Raw genomic sequence first — 19906 nt, forward strand, 5'->3', positions numbered from 1 at the left:
TAGCATTGTTCCTAAACTAAATTGTTTCCTAAACTAAATTGTTTTTTATTTACGGATGCATTCAACTAAAATTGTTCACACTGAAAAAAAAAAATATATATATATTTTGTCCATCACAGTGGGTTTTCTGTAGTTTATGTAAAAACGGACATTTCAAAGAATCTCTTCATTCAGTAAAAATGGAAAAATATTGTAGTGTTATAGTAAAATAATTCTTTTTTATGATTGGCTGGGCACTTTAAAATTAGAAACAACACTTAGAGCTGGGGGGTCCAGTTTTTTCTAACGCTGCCTGATTTTTCAATGCGCCTCTTGTTCTGGTGTGTAATTTGACTGTGGCACTGTCATTGCTTGTGGCCAGATGATAATGGCAGGACGTCCCGCAGCACTATCATGGAATCCAGCTATGTTCAAAAGTCAGACAGTAAGTTTATTCTGTTTGTGCTCAGCATTCAGTCTTCCTTTCTACCAGCCCCCATGCCAAACCCACGTTTCTCTTATCTCCTCTTCAGAAGGAACAGTGCAAACTAAATCCTACAGTTACTCCAGCACCATGTCCACTAGGAAGGTTGGCAGGTGAGTCAGTGCTTCAAAGTCAACATGAACTCTCTTTGGTCCTGGTCTTATTTTATACGACGTAGTTTATTTTGAAATCATTTACATTTATTCATTTAGCTGACGCTTTTATCCAAAGTGACTTACAATTGCTATATATGTCAGAGATCGCACGCCTCTGGAGCAACTAGGGGTTAAGTGTCTTGCTCAGGGACACATTGGTGTCTCACAGTGGATTTGGTCTCTCACACCAAAGGCATGTGTCTTATCCACTGCACCAACACCACCCCAAAAAAGCAACAATGCATTAAATTTATCAGAAGTGAGAGTAAAGATTGTTATAATGTTATAAAGATTTCAAATAAATACTGGAGAAAATCAGATCCTGAATGAAAAATCTAACTTCAGTGATAATTTGCTCACCCTCAAATTGTTCCTAAGAATTTTGGACTTTGTTTCATAAAACCGCTATTTAGCATGTGCTTACGATTAAAAGTGAATTTGTCATATTTAACAGTCCTTAACTTGAAATATGCACTGTACTGTATCACAGTTTCCACAGAAATATGAAGCAGCACACTGACTACAACAGATTTAGTAAAAGTGCTGTTTGTATTTATTTTTTTTTATTTTTTTTGATAAATAATAAAAAAATAACAAAATTAATAAAAATGCTAAATTATATTTAGGAAACATGCAAGTTCACATACTTGTTTCTCTGAAGAACTTAGCTAAAGCCAGTTATTCTACATGGAAATGTGTTCCGTGTCAGAATGTCAGTTTTTTTGTTTTGGTCTGTGATTTCCCCCGCAGCCAATTTAGCCAACCTGGGTTGCCTGTGTGCTGAGTCATGTGTCTGCAGGCCAGCAAACAAACCGGGTCAGAGACTGCATATTCTACCTGACCTAAAAATATATTAAAACACCGATAAATCAACTCATCACCTTATAGTGCAAGACTTGTTGTCTTCCATTATGTTCCTGTTGCATGTCCTTAATCTGGCAACCCGCATGAGCATCGAGTCGGAGGACCTTTAAGGTCTTTCGTCATAGTTGGGAGATTTATTCTGTAATGTACTCTTTCTTATATACTTTTCCTCTCTGTTTCTTTCAGTGTTTTTGACCGTGAGGACAACACATCTCGTAGCTCCAGCAGAACATCAGCTCTTGAGCGCAGACAGGCGGAGAGATCAGAGCTGATGAGGGCTCAGACGTTACCCAAAACATCTGCAGCACAGGCACGGAAAGCCATGATCGAGAAGCTCGGGAACACTGGAGGCTCTGGAGGGTGAGCCTGTGGTTTTCACTCACTTTCAGGCTCATTCAGCTCACAGAAATACCACCTAGTCAACAGCATTTCTCTTCCTGACTGTAGCAACTCAGCCATTACTCAAGTAAACAAGGTGCAGCGCTCCACAAGTTTTGGTGTCCCCAATGCGAACTCCATCAAACAGATGCTGCTGGACTGGTGCAGATCCAAGACCCGTTCCTATGAGGTAACTGGAGAAAATCAGATCCTGAATGAAAACTTAAACCGTCATCATTTGCTCACCCGCATGTTCTAAAACATTTTGGATTTCTTTCTTTCATTTAAACACCGTTATTTAGCACATGCTTGCAATTAAAAGTGAATGAGATAGATGGAGATAGAGCTATCTAGCTCCAAAAATGTTAAAGCAGCACAAAACTGTCCTAAAAGCAGTCCTCAACTTGGAATTTAGTTCAATGGTGTGCTGTACAAAGTACTAAAGTAGCTTCATATGAGGAACAGACTGAAATAGAAGTCATTATTTACTCATTTCTAATTTCTTATTCACACTATTTCTTTAAGCTTTGCTGTATTTGTTTAATTACACTGTCATTCAAATGGCTGGGGTCTGTAAGCTATTTATAAGGAAATTAATACTTTTTTTTTTTGGCAAGGATGCATTAGATTGATCAATAATGTTAGTAAACACATTTATAACGCTACAAAACATTTCGATTTAAGATAAATGCTGCTCTTTTTAACTTTTTATCAAAGAATCATGTAAAATGAAATATATCATGGTTTCCACAAAAATATGAAGCTGTGCAACAGTTTTCAACACCGATAATAATCAGAAGGGTTTCTTGAGCAGCAAATCAGCTCAGGATCATTGGTGAGCCTTGGTGAGCAGGAGAGACTTTTTTTTCAAAATCATTTAAAAATCGTACTGAACGGTAGTTAATCGTTGTTCTCTGTCTTAATATTGTTTCTCTCTCCTCCGTTTCATGAAGAATGTGGATATCCAGAACTTCTCCTCCAGCTGGAGTGATGGCATGGCGTTCTGTGCTCTGGTGCATAACTTCTTTCCAGAGGCCTTCGATTACTCGAGCCTCAGTCCTGCAAACCGCAGGCAGAACTTTGAGGTGGCCTTCAGCACAGCAGAGTGAGTCCAAAGTTGCATACATCACGATCAAACACAAAAAACAATAAAATGACAGACAGAAATGCAATTCAAATTTGACTAAACGGTTGCTTCTGACGTCGAGCCCAACCAGTTGCGTGTTCATATAGCAAAGTTCATTAATGCATTCTTACATTAACATGTTGCATTTAATGTCACAATTTAAGAATGTTCTTCTTTAGTGACAAAACACAAACACAGTCTCTTCTAAACATTGGCCTTGTAAAATTAATGGGTTGCTGTTACCGCAGATGGAAAGCTGGCGGCAAACAGTTGTTTGTGTGCAAGTGTTTGTGCACATTGTTTTAATTCCGTTATAACCAGGCAAATATCCAGACGTGTCATGCGCACTTTCTGCGTCTTGAGCTGATCAAGTGCCTGGATATCACAGCGGTGAAGCAAGGCTGTACAGTCTCAGTAAACCATGCCAGATTGAGGTGGTCTGCTGCATCCGCATACAGCAAACTGCTCCAAACCGTCTTGAGATATGCCATGCTAATTGTGTTCAGCTCATATTTTTGTAGGTTTTTTTTAGTGGCATACCTATTTTGAATAATTTTTTGAATCAGATTTTGAAACCATGCAGAGAGCGTGTGCAAATATATGATGCTATCAGCAGGCGCAGCTGATTCTTAGTGAATTCTCCCATGTTTCTAGTGACCTGCCTTCATATACATAGTTTGGGCTCTTTAAAAAAATGTTTTTGAAAGCTGTCTCTTCTGCTCACCAAGGCTGCATTTATTTGATCAAAAAAAGTACAAACTGTAATATTGTGAAATATTATAACCATTTAGAGTAACAGATTTTGTGAACAGATAACTGTGATCATGTAATTTTTTTCAAAAGAACATCATTTATTTTAAATCGAATCACTTATAACATTAGAAATATCTTTAATGTGTTTTTTGATTATTTTAATGCATCCTTGGTGAGTAATTAAAAAGTAAATGTTTTTGAAAATGTTTTGCTTTGTTTTAATACAGCCAAAATGTTAACAAGTTCTACTGATCTGCATCTCCAGTCCTCTCAGATTAATCATCTTTTAATAGCTGTCATTTCCTTGTTCGTTCCACTTAAATAAACAAACCTTAATTACTAGCTTTTTAAATTGTGATATAAATTCCTCCTCTGCTTATTTCCTTTTTGGTTTCCCAGTTAACCTAACATTCATGCATTTCTAAATGAGAAACATCCAGCTGAATGCTCACGAGTTTCCCCAGAATAGGAAGAGCATTACTCAGAGTCAGTATTGTTCGCTGACCTGAGAATAGGCATTGACCTGTTTCCCCTTTGGTCAGTCTGTGTCCAGGTAATTCCAGTAGACACTTTTTCATTTCATTTTCCTCTACCTAACTGCGAGCACTGGTTTATCACACTACCCCAACTGTTGTCATCATTAAAGGCACCATCTGTAATTGCTGTTGTGGCCTGAAGGTGAATTCATATACGGTTATTTAAGTTTAAGTATACTGTTGTTTGTTAGTTACTAGTCCTGGCAGATCTCGAGCTCTGCCGTCATCATTTCCAGTGGTAGTTGCCACATTGTGTCACTTTTCAATTATTTAAAGTCCAAAATTTTCGTTTTTCTTCTTCTCGTATTCGTCATCTTTTCCTATCAAAATCCTTGCTACCGATGTGAAAACGCAGTGAATTGAACATAATAAAAAAAAAAATTATGACGGACGAAAGTTTCGGAGGCAATGTGTAAACGTGATTAACATTAACGTGATGTCGTATTTATTTTTTCTCTTGCGAAAATTTCAGGCGAGAATTTTGGACTCAAAATTTCAACTCATTGAAAACGAATGAATTTGCTTCATGGAATGTTGTTGTGTGAAGTAGAGCCGGGTGATATGGGCAAAAATATTATAATGATAAAATATATCGCATCAGTCATTATTGATAATTATCACTCTAAATGTAAAATCTTTAAAGTTTAAAGGCAGATTCCTTCCCATGAGTGAAAGTTATAGAAACCAGAGTTAACTGTGGTTTTAAAAAATGTTTTGTCAGAACATGATAAACACTTGCTAAACAGGTCTGTACAATATTCAAAAAAATGTGTGATTATAAAATATTTTTCTCTATCAAATATGCATGAAAAATCCTATGCAAGTAAAATCATTTTTTATTTATTTATTTTACTAAATATCCTAATATAGTAATTAATTCATTAGTTTCTGCATTCTAATGGCTGATATTGTTTCCAGTCATGAAACAGGTTTGTGCTCCCTGACATTAATGGCATGGTGCAGATGGAAATTTATCTTAGTTAAAAAATGTTAACATCCATAAAAACTGTAACAACCTTATATTTATAGGGTAAAATGTAAATTAGCCTTTGTTTTACTTACCCTCAAGCCATCCTAGCTATAAGTGACTTTCTTCTTTCTGATGAATCCAATCGGAGTTACATAAAATATTGTCCTGGCACTTCTAAGCACTATCATTGCAGTGGATGGGTGTTTCTGTTCAACAGTCCAAAACATGTTAAAGCGTGCACATCCATAATCAAACGTGCCTCACATGGCTCCGGGGAGGTGAATGAAGGCCTCCTGTAGCAAATCCATTTGGTTTTGTCAGAAAAATATCCATATTTCTGGTGGATGATGTAGGGCGGTATGGCGTGATAAGTGACGAACCTAGAGAGAGAGAACAAAACAAAAAACACTGGTCATGAATTAGAAGCACAAAATGAGGATCTGTAATGAAAAAAGTAGGGGGATTTCGATATAAGCCAAGAGGAGACTGGTTTTCCTTTACTAAAGTAAGGAAACTTTGCTTCCTTAAACAATTGTGGCACTAACATCTCAAAAGGTATGCGCCATCCATTTGAAATACGGATATTTTTCTTACAAAAAAACGCATGGATTCGCTACATGAGGCCTTTATTGCTGCCCCATGAGCTGTGTGAGGCATGTTTTATTATGGATGCGTGTGCTTTATTTAAGGAAATCTGCTGTTCACTCAGTTCCTGGTGGAACTTTACAAGCATTACCAGATGTGTGCCTTTAAAGAGGTCAGTCTCCACTGCTCCAGCATGATCCCATCACTAAGCTTCTACAGGCTGTTTAACAGTCAGACAAACAGTGTTTGTCTGGAGACGAAGGGTTACATGTTTAGCCATCTCTTTTTGCATTGCCGTTATTGTCTCCATACTGTATGTTATTGTTCACAGCCACATTTGCATAATGAGATCACAGAATGGATGAATTGTTGCTCTTTTTGATGTTGTTTGTCTTTGCACATATATTCTTTTATGAATGTAAGGCATGAAAACACATGCTGTCATCACAGTGTTTAATGTTGGCTTTTTGATTTTGTCTTGTGTGTCTCAATTTCTCTCTCCTCACTGGCTTTGTATATCCCACTTGTTTCTGTCCTTTTTCTGTCCTCTTCCCTTCCTCTGTCCCCCACCTCGGCGTGAGAGTAGGAAGCTGGCAGACTGTCCGCAGCTTTTGGATGTGGAGGATATGGTGCGGATGCGGGAGCCGGACTGGAAGTGCGTGTACACGTACCTCCAGGAGTTCTACAGGGGATTGGTGCAGAAGGGCTTGGTCAAAACCAAAAACTCCTCCTAGGGTCAAAACTCAGAGCAAACGGTGAGAGCCAGATCCGATCTTTGAGGAGAAACTCAGCTCAGTCAGTCTTGGCACTGGCAAGAATGAAACATGATAGAGCAAACTAACCTTTAAAGCATTTCATTCTAACATGCAATGAAAAAATAGATAGTAAAATAAAAATAAATCAGAGTAGTGGCAATGATCAGGAAGAGACTGAGAATTCGAGAATTAGGAAAAAAAATTGTATTACTGAATTAAAATGAACTCATATTTTAAAATGGTAAAAAATAGACCCATTAAATCAGTAAATACCACATATAGTGACCCCCAAAAAGTATTTGCATGATAAAAAATATATGAATATCACAACCTTCTATAAAATATCGAACAAGTGGCATCATGTTAATGGTGCACTATAGGGCTGCATAGTCCTGGGTAAAACTGACCATGCAATATTTAGTTTTTTCAATATTTGGAAAGAAATAATATTTTTGTTAAATGATTGGGGTGATTTAGTTGGTAAGCACATCTGCATAGATTTATTTATTTTTTACTCTAAGGACTATTTTATTGTATTTAGTTTTATTTGTATTGTTTGAGTATGGACCATACTTTAAGGCTGTGCAGGTTTGGTAAAAATGAAGAATTTGAGTTTATTCTTCAGAATTACTAACTGAAATCTCTTTCAGTAATTATAAAGTGAACAGAGTTATAAAAAAAACGTTCTGCTTTAGTTTCCTACAGCAGTCCAGTTTTCCTTTTTGACTCTTTCAGTATGAATATACAAATAAAATAAATAAAAATAAAATTATATTAAACATGATAAATATTGCAATAATAATATTTTACTGTAAAATGTATTTATAGTACACTGTAAAATTGCAATACTAATATTTACCTTTTGCTTTCAAAAATATTTTACCCAGTGAGCTTTTATTTCGGTGGTTTGCTGGCAAATATATTTGTAGCTTGATTCAGACTGAAGCACAGCACTGTGTTCATCTACTCAGCTCATGATAAAGAACAAGTATTTTAAGCATGTCTGAATCACTCAGTTCACAGTTAATTAACCAAGCTGCTTTAAGACTCAGAAACTCTGTATCATGAGCTGCATGCATGTGAATGAACACAGAGCTGTGCTGAACCCTGATACATGCAGCACATATTTAATAAATTATATATAACATTATTATAAGTATTGTACTTTTTAAAAAAAATTTACGCTGTACTATGCATTGGCGATGTGTTTTTTTTTTTTTAAGAAACACTACACAAGAAATATTAATATTACATGATGCGCCAAGTACTCCTCACCTACACCTGTGTGAACTGACTTCATACAGCCACTGAAAAACAGAAGCTGGTTAAAAGTAACTGCAATAATTCAATTTGGGAAAACAGCGTATATTAGCAGATTTGATATTTTAAGAGTTACTTGGTGCCAAATAAAAGTCAAGATATTTGATCCAGTTATAGCACACCTGGACATTAAGCTTAAAAGGTAAGACCTTTGGGTCTCACATGCGCACCATGACAGGAATTGGTATTTATCAGCGTGCTGTTGGTAAGTCTCTGACAATTAGCATAACAAAATATTGTGCGTCTGCCAGCTCACCCGCTTTTGTCAGAGAGAAAGCGTATGAAGCGACAGACTGAAGCAGTGAAGACGCTGATGCCCAAACATGGTCCTGCTCTTAGAGATGTGAAACAAGCCCATCAAAGACTGGCCTGCTCATGCTTCCAGTGTAAAGAACACATCAGACACTAAACAGAAGCTTGTTCTTGGCACATGCTGAATGTTTGCTATCACAGCTAGCTTTTTTTTTGTTGTTGCTATCTTTTGCCTGACTTAGAAGAGTAACAATGGGTAAATAATTCAGAATTCAGTGCATCTCAACCTATGTTTACAGCATATTTCATGCTTTCAGTTACTGCAAAATCATTTGTAATTTTGTTAAAACAAGTTTACAGTAATACACTTACAGTGGAAGTCAATCGAGCCGTGCATTTTGAAGGGTGTAAAAACAGAAAAGTGCATTTATACCAAACTCTATCAAGGACCCTCACATTAGGCTTATCAAACTAAAATGATTATATATATATATATATATATATATATATATATATATATATATATATATATATATATATATATATATATATTCATTACTTGAAATAAAGCAAGTTATATTTTTAGTAAATATTTAGTTAGTAAAACATTTGATGTACTAATACTGAAACTCCAAAGTGTAATAAATGTAAATTAATTTAATTTAATAAAAACTATTTAGACACATTTTAAGTAAAAAAAAACAATGAAGCAACGTTGGTAAGACTTTACCTAAAATTGTAACAGACAACAACTAATAAAATTCAAAATATTAAAAATGATAAACTGTATATCAATGATACTAAAATAAAATCATGATCGACTCGCATTATATATAAAGTAGCTTTGTATTTTGATGTAGAGAAAAGAATTACATTGAGCTTGATATAGTTTTGTGGACAATGAAAAATCAATATGAATATTTTCTATTTATAATTTAAAGAGTATTACAATGTATTTAGATCTGAAAATTAAAATATATTTTGTATTTTTATATATATATATTTATGCCCGTTTCCAAATACATTAAAAAGGTCTAGTTTTATGTAGAATAATACTAAAAGTACATTATTATAAATACAACTTAAAAAAAAAAAGCATATTTAGTTTGTATTTAAGTATTTCCCCCTTAAACTTTTACACGCCACATTATGAAATGTCCTGGTGTAAATTTTGGAACTGTACACAATTCATAACCAATTTCATGTCAAAGCTTCATTTTTTTGTGATTTGTATTTTGGTGCAGTACCTTATATCAAGTTATGTTGTTGGTGCATTACTGTTAAAACATTTTTACTCGCTACTTTTTTCACAAACAAATTGAAATGAATGTCTGTGGTAATTGACAGTATGCTGTCGATATATTTTTAACTGTACTGCTTCAAAAGCAGCAGGAGTTGCTTTATTCTCCAGTACATAGTGAGTAAATTCTGTATTGAATGGCAGTGCTGCACCCTGTTGGTGAGGCATATCAACAGTTAGTGTAGACCGCATATAAAGCATCATTTAGTTTGCATTGTTTTATAATTGGTCTGTGCTTGTCTTTTCATTAGGGCCTATGCTGACTGCATGCCCCTGCTGGAGGTGGAGGACATGATGATCATGGGTAAGAAACCAGACTCCAAGTGTGTGTTCACGTATGTTCAGTCACTGGTGAACCATCTGCGCAAGCATGAAATGATGATGGCACGGGCGCAGCAGACCTCCAACTTCTGATGCTCAACACGCTCTTGTTTTAAACCCTTTTTTTTCTGATCCTGTTACATTTTTATGGATGTTACTTATACTAGCTCGTTAAAACACACAGTAGTTGGCCAAAAAAAATTAAAATTGCATGTTATATTTATTGTAACTCCCAAGATACGTCTTACTTGATTTCATGTGCTAAAAATGAAACATGATTTTATATTGATTGCCCATATGTATGGTTTTAAAAGCTTTTACGGTACTGCTGTTAATGGAGCTCAGGCCTGCATGCTTTCACAAGCTTACTTGAAGTTTTAGTTCGGTTTCAAAAAGAAATGAAGGTTATACTATGTTTTACATTTAAAAATGTTGCTAGAATATTATTCTCACTGCTTATGGCTTCAGCCGCTGAGTGCAAGATGCAGCTCATGAACTGTTTTTAAATGTTTTTCACTTAATTGAAAGTCTGGTTTTACACTGAACACAGAGCATTCGGCTAGTTTCTCTGCAGATTTTGAAGTGATATCAAATACAAAAACATGCATGTATAGATGCATTCATGATCTGTCCTTATTTATGGATGAGTATATTTTGGATTTGTTGATATTCCTGAACTTCATTTGGAAGCAGTGACGTTTGTCCCAAAACATAAGCTTAAAGGGTCTGTTTTTGTTCATCTTTATAACATGGCTTTCGGCCAGAAACAAAGTGTAACTTAAAACAGTGTGTGTATATAAATGAGTAACCCTAGTCTTAAGTCAATTTGAGAAGAAGAAGAATATTTTAACAGTAAATTCATCTGAAAAGATGTCAGTGATGTTTATATATTTGGTTCTAAAAATTGTTGTAGTTTGAATTGTTTTAATGACTGCACATAATTCAATTTTGAAGACGAAAGCGCTACTGCAGCAGCCACACCAGAAGAGTGACTTTGTTTGGTACATGAAGGTTGCTTGAGTAGAGCTCATTAACATTCATTCACACTGAAAGATTAACATTATGATGTTTGTACACGCTCGTTCAAAAACTGTTGTTCACTCAGTATTTCCCTACACTTTGGTTTGGTATAGTAATCATTAAAACCATAAATGACACCAAAAATGTGTTTGTCATTTATTGCATTTTCAAACTAGGAAATCATAATGAGTGCAACAAGACTTTACAATGAGCTAAGTGACTCAAGATCATTTTATTGATGGTGGAAAAATGGCAAAATAAAATTGAGAAACTCAAAAAGCATACTACTGTATGTATAAAATGATCTGTCGATTTCTGGATTCATATTGGTAGAACTTTCAAGGCTTCAAAAGATACATTAACTTTTTTCCTCCAGACTTCTATAATTTTTAGTTTTTCATCATTTCTTTTGTATATTAAATCAAAAAACACTCATTTGCTGGGATGTTTAAGCCATTTATTTTCTCAGTGGTACCTTTATGCTCCCACAGACTGTTTGTGGAGGCCTGATTTGTGCCCATGAGAACAGAGATCATCAGTCCGCAGCCAGTCTCAGGCTTTTACAGCTGTGGACATCATTAACGTCCCCTTTGGGCAGAAATAAGGTTCTGTACAGAACAGTGAGAGCAAACAAACTGGTATAGTTCACTGCCACAAACATATACTACTCACACACTCGTAGGCTCTCACACTTAAACAGGATTTCTAAATAGATATAAGTGTCTGAACTCTTTAACACCACTCATAATCAAGTCAAGTTGCTGAATGTGTGTTGACCATAGTAGGAACTATTTTTAAACGATAATGTGGCCACATTAAACTGGAGAGAGCTCATCTGGCTCAGTTTTAGTTCTCACGGTAATTGTAAATCAAGTAGGTCTCACACCGCTGGTGTCCCAGGCCATCTCGCTTACATAAGGGTTACAAATCTGTGTGCTGGGAATCGGCCTCTGATTGGTCTGTATCAGTCTTGGGGGGCGGGCTGGTGGACTGGCCCTCAAAGGGACTGTCTTTCGCTGGAGCGAAGCAGAACTCCTCTGGCACTTGGTCTTCGGGATTCTCTTTTTTATAAAAGCCCAGCGTTGCCAAGAGTGTGTTTATCTCCGTGCGAGTCATTTCAGATAATGGGATTCTCTGAAAGACAAACACAGCTAGTTCGTAAGAAAAAAAGAAATGCATAGATTATAAGGAGGACAAGTGCATCACCTCATTTCTTAACAAATGCTAAAAAAACAATCCCATTTATAAGGATGAATCTATTAAAACTTCACTGTTAACTTTTGTTTTATGTAGTGGTTAAAAAATAAAACTACATGGTTCTTGCAGGTTTGGTTGTGCTTTTACTCTCGACTAGATGAATGTGATTTGAGACAACGGTGATACGGGACATATTAACATTTTTTGTTTTGTTTTTCTAACCGGTTAGTCCCTGGAGGTTTGTCATTTTGAAAGATCCTTAGTCATTTTTTTTTCTTGTTCTTTTGACAACAAAACATAACACGCACTGCCATTTGTCCTCTGCACGCAATTTCCTATGAAATCCGTCCCGACTGTTCCAAAATTTACATTTTTATTATAAACTTTAATCATTTAACGCGAGTCTGATAGACTTGCAGTTTTTATAATTACAACTTTCACAACTGTTTTATGAAGTTTAATACATAAATTGTCTGTCTGAAAGAGAAACTATTACAAGTGCATATGCAATAAGGTTAACCACAAATATAATCGTCCATGCCTTTTCAGTGCTTTTTTCCACTGCACGTCTTTAGTAAAATCTGACAGTAGTTTATTAATGCCAAAAGAAGGATAAATGCAGCAGACATATCATGTAAATAGCAGTTTCCAGAAAAGACTTGAAACTTTTTGAAAGTTGCACTTGAGAGAGAATTAACCAAGTGCTTGTGGTTTTTCTAGACTGGAGTAGAAATGATAGTCAGAGGTTGCTAATCCTGGTTGAAATTATAACTACAAATTTCTAAGCACTGACAGATTTTACTTACATCTAGTTCATCATAGTAGTGGTTGAGAAGGACGAGTTCAGGGTCGGCCCCAGGAATGTGCTTCATCACCAGGTTGTGGCTGAAAGGATGAACATTAAGGATCTACTAAACACTTAAAGCTGCCTACTGCCTGATAGATATCAGAAATAAGTGTCCTGAGAATTACACGTTTCTGTCCCAGCCAAGGATACAGGTAAAGGTTTAGTTCACCCAAAAATGAAAATTAACCCATCAAGTCATCCTAGGTGTATATGACTTTCTTCTTTCAGACAAATCCAGTCAGAATTATATAAAAAAAATTCTTTGATCTTTCAAGCTGTTTAATGGCAGTCAGTGGGTGTTGCACGCATCAGTCCAAAAGAGGCTAAATAAAAAGCACTTATCCATAAAAATAAAAATGTCACACAGCTCCAGGGGTGAACAAAGGCCTTTTGTAATGAATCGATGCGCTTTTCTAAGAAAAATATCCATATTCAAATTGTAATAATCACTTTAATGTAGCTTGACCTCACTGTTGTACATGGAAGCAGTTCTGGGGGAATGACGTATGGAGGTTTGCTTTGTGCATGCGCCGCTCAGAAGGGACAAAACAACGGTCATTAATTAGAAGTACAAAACGAGGATTTGTAAAAAAAGATTGTCGGAGGATTTCGATATAAGCCAAGAGGAGACTGGTTTTCCTTTGCTAAAGTAAGGAAACTTTGCTTCCTCTGTTCCTGTAAACAACCATTTGTTTTCACAAGACTTACCAGTGCATGCACAACACCGACCTCCATACGTCATGCTCCCAGAGCTGCTTCCATGTACAACTGTTGGCGCAAGCTACATTATTATTACATTTTGAATATGGATATTTTAAGGCCTCTGGTCCTTTTTGGGTGAACTAACCCTTTAAGCTGTCAATGTATAGATTTGCATTCCAGCTGAACAAAAAAATGATTGAAAGGTGACGGATGTGGATACAGCACTGGATATCACATGGAAATGACCTGAACAGCTGAAAGTTAATCTGTTTTAAAACTGTAACCCTGTAAAGGTTTCATTTTTTGGATTGAATTCCAAAACAGGCTTCTGTTCCACCACAGAAAGCATGGTAACCTTAGCTGAAGCTGGATGCTGTAGCTTGAGAACTAGAGAAAGAGCTCCAGCAAATACAAACCGAATATAAGTCTGGAGGGAAGTGAAAAGTGAGAAGGGAGTGGAAACCAAAAAAAGATACATTTAAGAATGAAAGGTGTTACTTTTTTCTAGATTTATCAACATTTTATATTAAACATTAGTTGCCTTTGCAACATTAAGGAGACTTAACATTTTAAATATATGAATGCATACATAATAAATTAACATGAATACAGATTAAATGGAAAAATTATTCATGTTTATTCATTAATGCAGTATTTTGTTACAGTAAATATCTTGACATTTCTAGTCCTCTATAATGACAATTCAAAATATGATGGAATAAATTATAAATTTATTAATTTGGGGGGAAAAAAAATCAATTTACAAATTGACAAATCAGATATTTAAAATTATTTCATGTTTTAATGTGTAGATAAATGTAAAGACATCTTGCAACATCTTAATTGCAATAATAAAAAAGAATGCCAATTGCTTAATCCAATTATTATTGTTATATTTAACAACACTTAAAAAAAATGTAACTTTTTTCAGGTGATTTTAAAGGATACTAAAGAGGAATGTCCTGGGTCACAAAGGCCTTGACCTGTTATGAATTGAGAGGAGAAAGAAGTAAATAATACAACATAACCAGATGGGCTGATGTGAAGTTTCCAGTAATAATAATTATTATTACCGTTATCTGTCTAGAAAACATGAATATCACAGTGAAGATCCATGAAGTGAATGTAAGCTTACCTCCCTCAGCCTATTCAGCTGTCATCCACCACATGTCTGGAGAAAGTTGAGAAACAAGATATGTAAAAACAAATGAAGGACACTTCTAGTTACTAAATGTTGCATACATTTTGTTACATGACTTATTTAGGTTCTCTAATCTGATTAGCCATCAAGAGTCCCAATAGCACTGGTAAATCCACAACAGCACTAGGACTTCTCTAATGTTTAGTACTGTGTACTATTTGGGGGTATTAAATTGTTTTCTTAAAGATTTTCCTCCGGCGACACCGATTAACTGACTTTTATTTTGACGTGAATTTCTTACAGACTTATATTTTGACATTTAATGTTAACTAACAAATTCTGCAGCAAAACGCTGGTTTCATTTCGTTATACAATATTGTTCACTAAACACCTAAACATTCATCCAAACACAAACACTCAAGTTTATAAAGAGTAATTAAAAGCCTTAACTAAAAAGCTAAAGCTAGTTGAGCCGATCTCTTATTGTTCAGCACCACTGAGCAAGCACAGATTTACCACGGCTAGTTCCTGAACGTGTCCCTTACTCTAGGGATTAGCCCAGGCTAGTATACATTCGTATAAAACAATGCGTACAAACCTCGGATCCTTGCCAATTCAAACAAACGAATAACAGTTAGTTACACAAGCAGGAGGTTACAGTAAGTGTTTTCAGGTAAATTCTCATGTTTGCAAGCGTAGTGTCTGAACGCATCACTCTCTGGGGATAGAAGCTGAATGAAGGGTTTCACTCACCTCCACTTTGGCTCTCGCTAAACCGTTGAGTTTGTTCGTGTCCACTTCATATGATAAGATGACAGAGGGAAACAGGGCAGTGAAGATCAGCGTCCACATGCTGCAAGAGAAGATGCTCGAGCTCAAGCTGTCTGCTCTCCTGACTCTGCCACGTCACGGAAATCATATGTCGCTTTCTCTTTTTTTCTTTTTTTCTTGCTGTTTTTGAAGGGAATAGCTATCGCTATCTAGAGGCAGAGAGAGAAATTCCCCATAAGTGTGAAATGGGTATAAACGGGAATACGGATTTATTAATAAGATGATACAATTTAAGTGTTTGCTCTGGGATCGTGTGACAGTTGTCTGTTTCATATGCTGAAGAAGAAAATATATACAATAAATAAAAGATACATAATATAGGCTACAAATGTTATAAAACATGCAGATGTTTTGGAGTAGGCTACTGTACATCTGTTGCACGTTTAAGTCGTATTCAGTTTGGTTTGCAAACCTTGCAGCCAGATTTTAAACATAATTAACCCCAAAATGGAAAATTGCTTATCCACTCTCATAGATGTATGTCATCATAGATGTAGATGAACTTCTCCGTTGGAACAAATTTGAAGAAATTCAGCAGTATATCACTTACTCACCAATGGATCCTCTGCAGTGAATGGGTGCCGTCAGAATGAGAGTCCAAACAGCTGGAAAAACGAAACAAAAATCCACAAGAAATCCACACCACTCCAGTCCATTAATATCTTGTGATGTTAAAAGCTGCATGTTTGTATATATATATATATATATAAAAAAATCATCATCAAAAGGTTTTAATGTTAAATCATACCATCTGACCATATTAACACTTCTTCCAGGAATAGAGTCGGTCTCCTGTTGGCTTCTCATCAAAATCCACCCTCATATTTGTTTAGATCTGTTTTTGACTGTTTTGGCTTTGTAAATTTAGTGCTTGATCTGTGCATATCTCTCTTGATTCCTTCCAGGCAATCTTTTCAGAAAAGTAAAAAAGAAAAAAGAAAAAAACATCTTGATGGATTTGTTTCTTACAAACATAGGGCCTTTCCCTTCACAAGATGTTAATTGATGGAATGGAGTGGTGTGTATTACTTGTGGATTATTGTGATGTTTTTATCAGCTGTTTGGACTCTCATTCTGATGGCACCCATTCACTGCAGAGCATCCATTGGTGAACAAGTCTGATCTGAATTCTGAAAAAGTCATATTATGTGAAACATAACATAGTATGTCTACAGTAACAAAGTGTGATGCTGCAGGCGATACTTGTTTTGACTTCTATAGTTCTTTGGACAAACATCCACATAGTGGTGTTTTAAATAGACACGAGGTCTATTATCCTGACACTGAACTGCGGTGTCATTAAGGAGTATTCTGGGTTCACTTTGCCTGAACATCTCTCAAATACAAGGATGCTTACAAAGAAGGCTTTGGATCAGCCTTCTCCTTCATTGTATCCTATGCAACCTCTATACTGACTGTAACTCAGTACGCATTCCACTATCCTACAGCATATGCATATTGCATATGTCATTTGTAGCATTTTTATTCTCAATGCATTTTACAGTGAATTGTTAAAGATTACACATTGTCCGGTTGATCACCTTAAAGTCAGCATGAAATGGAAGGTATGCAGATTTTATATATTGGCATGTAATTCTGAGTGAAACATGAAAACGGGATGGCATGGGCTGGGATTTGGTGATTATTATATCCATCAGTTGTTGGATGGAAAAAGTGAATTTTGCATATTGTAATGTAATGATTGTAACTGATCTGAATGCAACTGCGTAGCTGCATCATATATATTTGCCAACTTATAGTCTTTTCTTCCCTAATGTGATAAAATTAGTGTTTTCAGGAAATATTGTTCATTTTAATTTCACGTGACTGGGCTATTCATATGTGTGAAACTAATCATATAAGCAGATGAATGCAGACAAAAAATATAGACTATACACTTTATTATACTACAATATTTGTTTCCTTTTACTGTAGTTGTTCTTTAGATTTACATCTTTCTTTTGATCCCCTTTTCTTTAGTCAGATGTAAAAAAATTAATTGGGATGTTGGGAGACTTTAAAATATGTGTAGAAATGAAAAAAAAATAGAGTGTGGAAAAAAATTAACAATGTATAGATATAAATGCATGAATATTGTGTAGTGAGCAGCATTGCCTCAGTTTTTGCAGAAGCTGACACAGTACAGAGACTCAAGTCTAGTGTGCATGAGAGTGTGAAATACTATAGAAGACAATCTAACCAGTGGCACTTTCAGCTTACATAATAACTCTCAAAAAACATACAAACATCCCATCTTATTAAAATGGCTCACTTTCTATAGCTATATAAGACAAAGAACACTACAGCCATATCTCATTATAAAATTTTGTTAAAGATCTTAGATAAACCCAATGCAAATTAACATAGCTTTCATGCGGCACATGATTCTGGGTCTGCACATTACATGTGTTGGTTTGAAGTGATGGGGTGAGATATCACAAAGTGGTGACTTTCTTATAAGATGCTGTTATCAAATTAATGGTATGACAGGTGAATTTATAAAAGAATCATAGGATTATGCAGTTCAACAGCAACCAAACAGAAATTGGTTAATTATATTGACTCAGTTATTTCAAACAATCTGTTTATTATTCCTCATACATCTGGTTAATGATTCCACAAACATTTCTGCATGTCATGCATAAAGCATGTGATCACTAAATAAATTCAGAGTATAACAGCATGAACATCTTTTCTTCTCTGTTGTGACCATATATCTGATTGAAACAGCTTTTTTTAATAAAAATAGGAGGGTAGGACTTGGCTGGCTAGCGACCCAAAAGGGTTAGGTAGAGACCCAGGTAAATCTGGAGGAATAGAGGACCAGTGCAATACAATAGACATTGTAGGCCCAGATGACCGGGCAGAGTTAAAGGCCGCCTGGTGGAGGTGAAGGAATGATGAACCACAGTGGAGCAGAAGGATTAAAGGGCCTTGAGGGGCCATAAGTCTCAGGTTGTGGCTGACAGTCCTTCAGGTGGGACAGGAGACCATGGTCTGGAGAACAAGGAGGAGACAAAGAGTCTGGCAGCTTTAGTACAGAAGGAAGGGTTAGGGCAGGGGTTTTCAAAGCTGTCTTAGAGGACCCCTAGGACTACACTATCTCCCTAATGAGCTGATGAATGGAATCAGGTGTGTTAGATGAGGGAGACATAAAATGTGTAGTGCTGGGGGTCCTACAGGACAGGTTTGAAAGCCCTTGAGCTTGGGTTCTGTGTGGTATTAGGGAGTCTCTAGGGCTGAATGGAACTAGAGGAAGATGGAGCGTGGGAGTCTAACAAGCCAGATTTGTTGAGGGGAAAGTAATTCCAAGAAGGCAGCCTGGATAGGAGTTAGCTCCACTGTCATCAGTTCTGCCATTGCTGGCTCTAAGATGGACAGTAAAGCAAGCGCTGTAGGTGGACTTGGCATCTGGCTCTGGGATGAACATGGCCTCTGACTGAGGGTCCACGATGGGCATGGGCGAGGACACCGACTATGGGTAGGGCAAATGAGGATGTACTTTCTCCATTCCTGCTTTGTGCACATAACCATTGTAATTGTAGCCAACGCAAAATGTTGTCTTTAGGTTGGCGTCATCTACATTTAGTCATTTAGCAGACGCTTTTATCCAAAGCGGCTTACAAATGAGGACAATGGAAGCAATCAAAAACAACAAAAGAGCATATACAAGTGCTATAACAAGTCTCAGTCGGCTTAAACACAGTACACATAGGCTTTTAAATAATATAATTAATAAAAAGAATAGCAATATAGAAAAAGAATAGAGCAAGCTAGTGTTAGAGGTCTTTTTTTGTTGCTTTTGTTAATTGTATAATAAATTAAAAGGAAACATATAGAATACAAAAAGATTAGAAAGCTAGTTAGATTTTTTTTTTTTTACAGAATAGAATTAGAATAGTGACTAGTGAGTGTTAAGGTTAGAGGGTCAAATAAAGATGGAAAAGATGGGTTTTTAGTCATCTAAGATCTAAGCACCTCACCAACTGACAAATCCTCACTTAATTTTGATCCAAATAAAATCTTTCTAGATCAAGATCCACAAAAGCTGCTGCTATCCATGTTTCCATTCGTCATGATCATGGTGTGGTGAAAACAAAACGCTCAGAAATACAGAAACAAACACAGGATCAGCACAAACTACAATGCAATGACAATGGAAACCAGACTTATGATGTTGCTAAAAATAACATTATTTTGTGTATAGTGTAATGCAATGTGTTCACTCGAATTAAGATTCAAAAACATTATTTTACAACATTATTGTTGCTCCTCTCTACTTTGCCTTCAGTATACTTAATACGTTGTTTTCATACGTAATAATTGTAATAATGTAACAAAATTGAAAAAATCCACAATTGGCTTTTTTTTGTGTGATTTTTTTGATTTG

The 19906-nt window shown here is 35.9% G+C and overlaps 2 protein-coding genes across 6 annotated transcripts in view; one reads left to right on the top strand and one right to left on the bottom strand.

Annotated features, from left to right (window-relative positions):
- smtnb (smoothelin b) overlaps nt 1–10942 on the top strand; it is a 55747-nt gene extending 44805 nt beyond the window's left edge. For 3 of the 5 annotated variants that reach the window (XM_052556776.1, XM_052556778.1, XM_052556779.1), the window contains 6 exons: nt 362–424; nt 513–576; nt 1669–1842; nt 1930–2050; nt 2814–2965; nt 9709–10942. In XM_052556776.1, coding sequence (XP_052412736.1) covers nt 362–424; nt 513–576; nt 1669–1842; nt 1930–2050; nt 2814–2965; nt 9709–9871 — 737 coding nt within the window. In that variant the 3' untranslated portion in view covers nt 9872–10942. Of the gene's footprint in view, nt 1–361; nt 425–512; nt 577–1668; nt 1843–1929; nt 2051–2813; nt 2966–6416; nt 6586–9708 lie in introns of all 5 variants that reach the window. The other 2 variants (XM_052556777.1, XM_052556780.1) reach the window with 1 other exon arrangement.
- Nucleotides 10943–11233: 291 nt separating this feature from the next.
- On the bottom strand, nt 11234–15615 carry LOC127958010 (selenoprotein M-like). The gene is made up of 5 exons (XM_052556789.1): nt 15439–15615; nt 14680–14715; nt 14493–14527; nt 12802–12880; nt 11234–11932 (listed from the first exon to the last, which is right to left on the bottom strand). The coding sequence occupies exons 1-5, from the start codon at nt 15535–15537 to the stop codon at nt 11720–11722; spliced, it is 462 nt and encodes a 153-aa protein (XP_052412749.1). The 5' UTR covers nt 15538–15615; the 3' UTR covers nt 11234–11719.
- Nucleotides 15616–19906: the final 4291 nt, after the last annotated feature.

Source organism: Carassius gibelio, chromosome B5 (assembly GCF_023724105.1).
Source record: "Carassius gibelio isolate Cgi1373 ecotype wild population from Czech Republic chromosome B5, carGib1.2-hapl.c, whole genome shotgun sequence".
Taxonomy (NCBI): Eukaryota; Metazoa; Chordata; class Actinopteri; order Cypriniformes; family Cyprinidae; genus Carassius; species Carassius gibelio.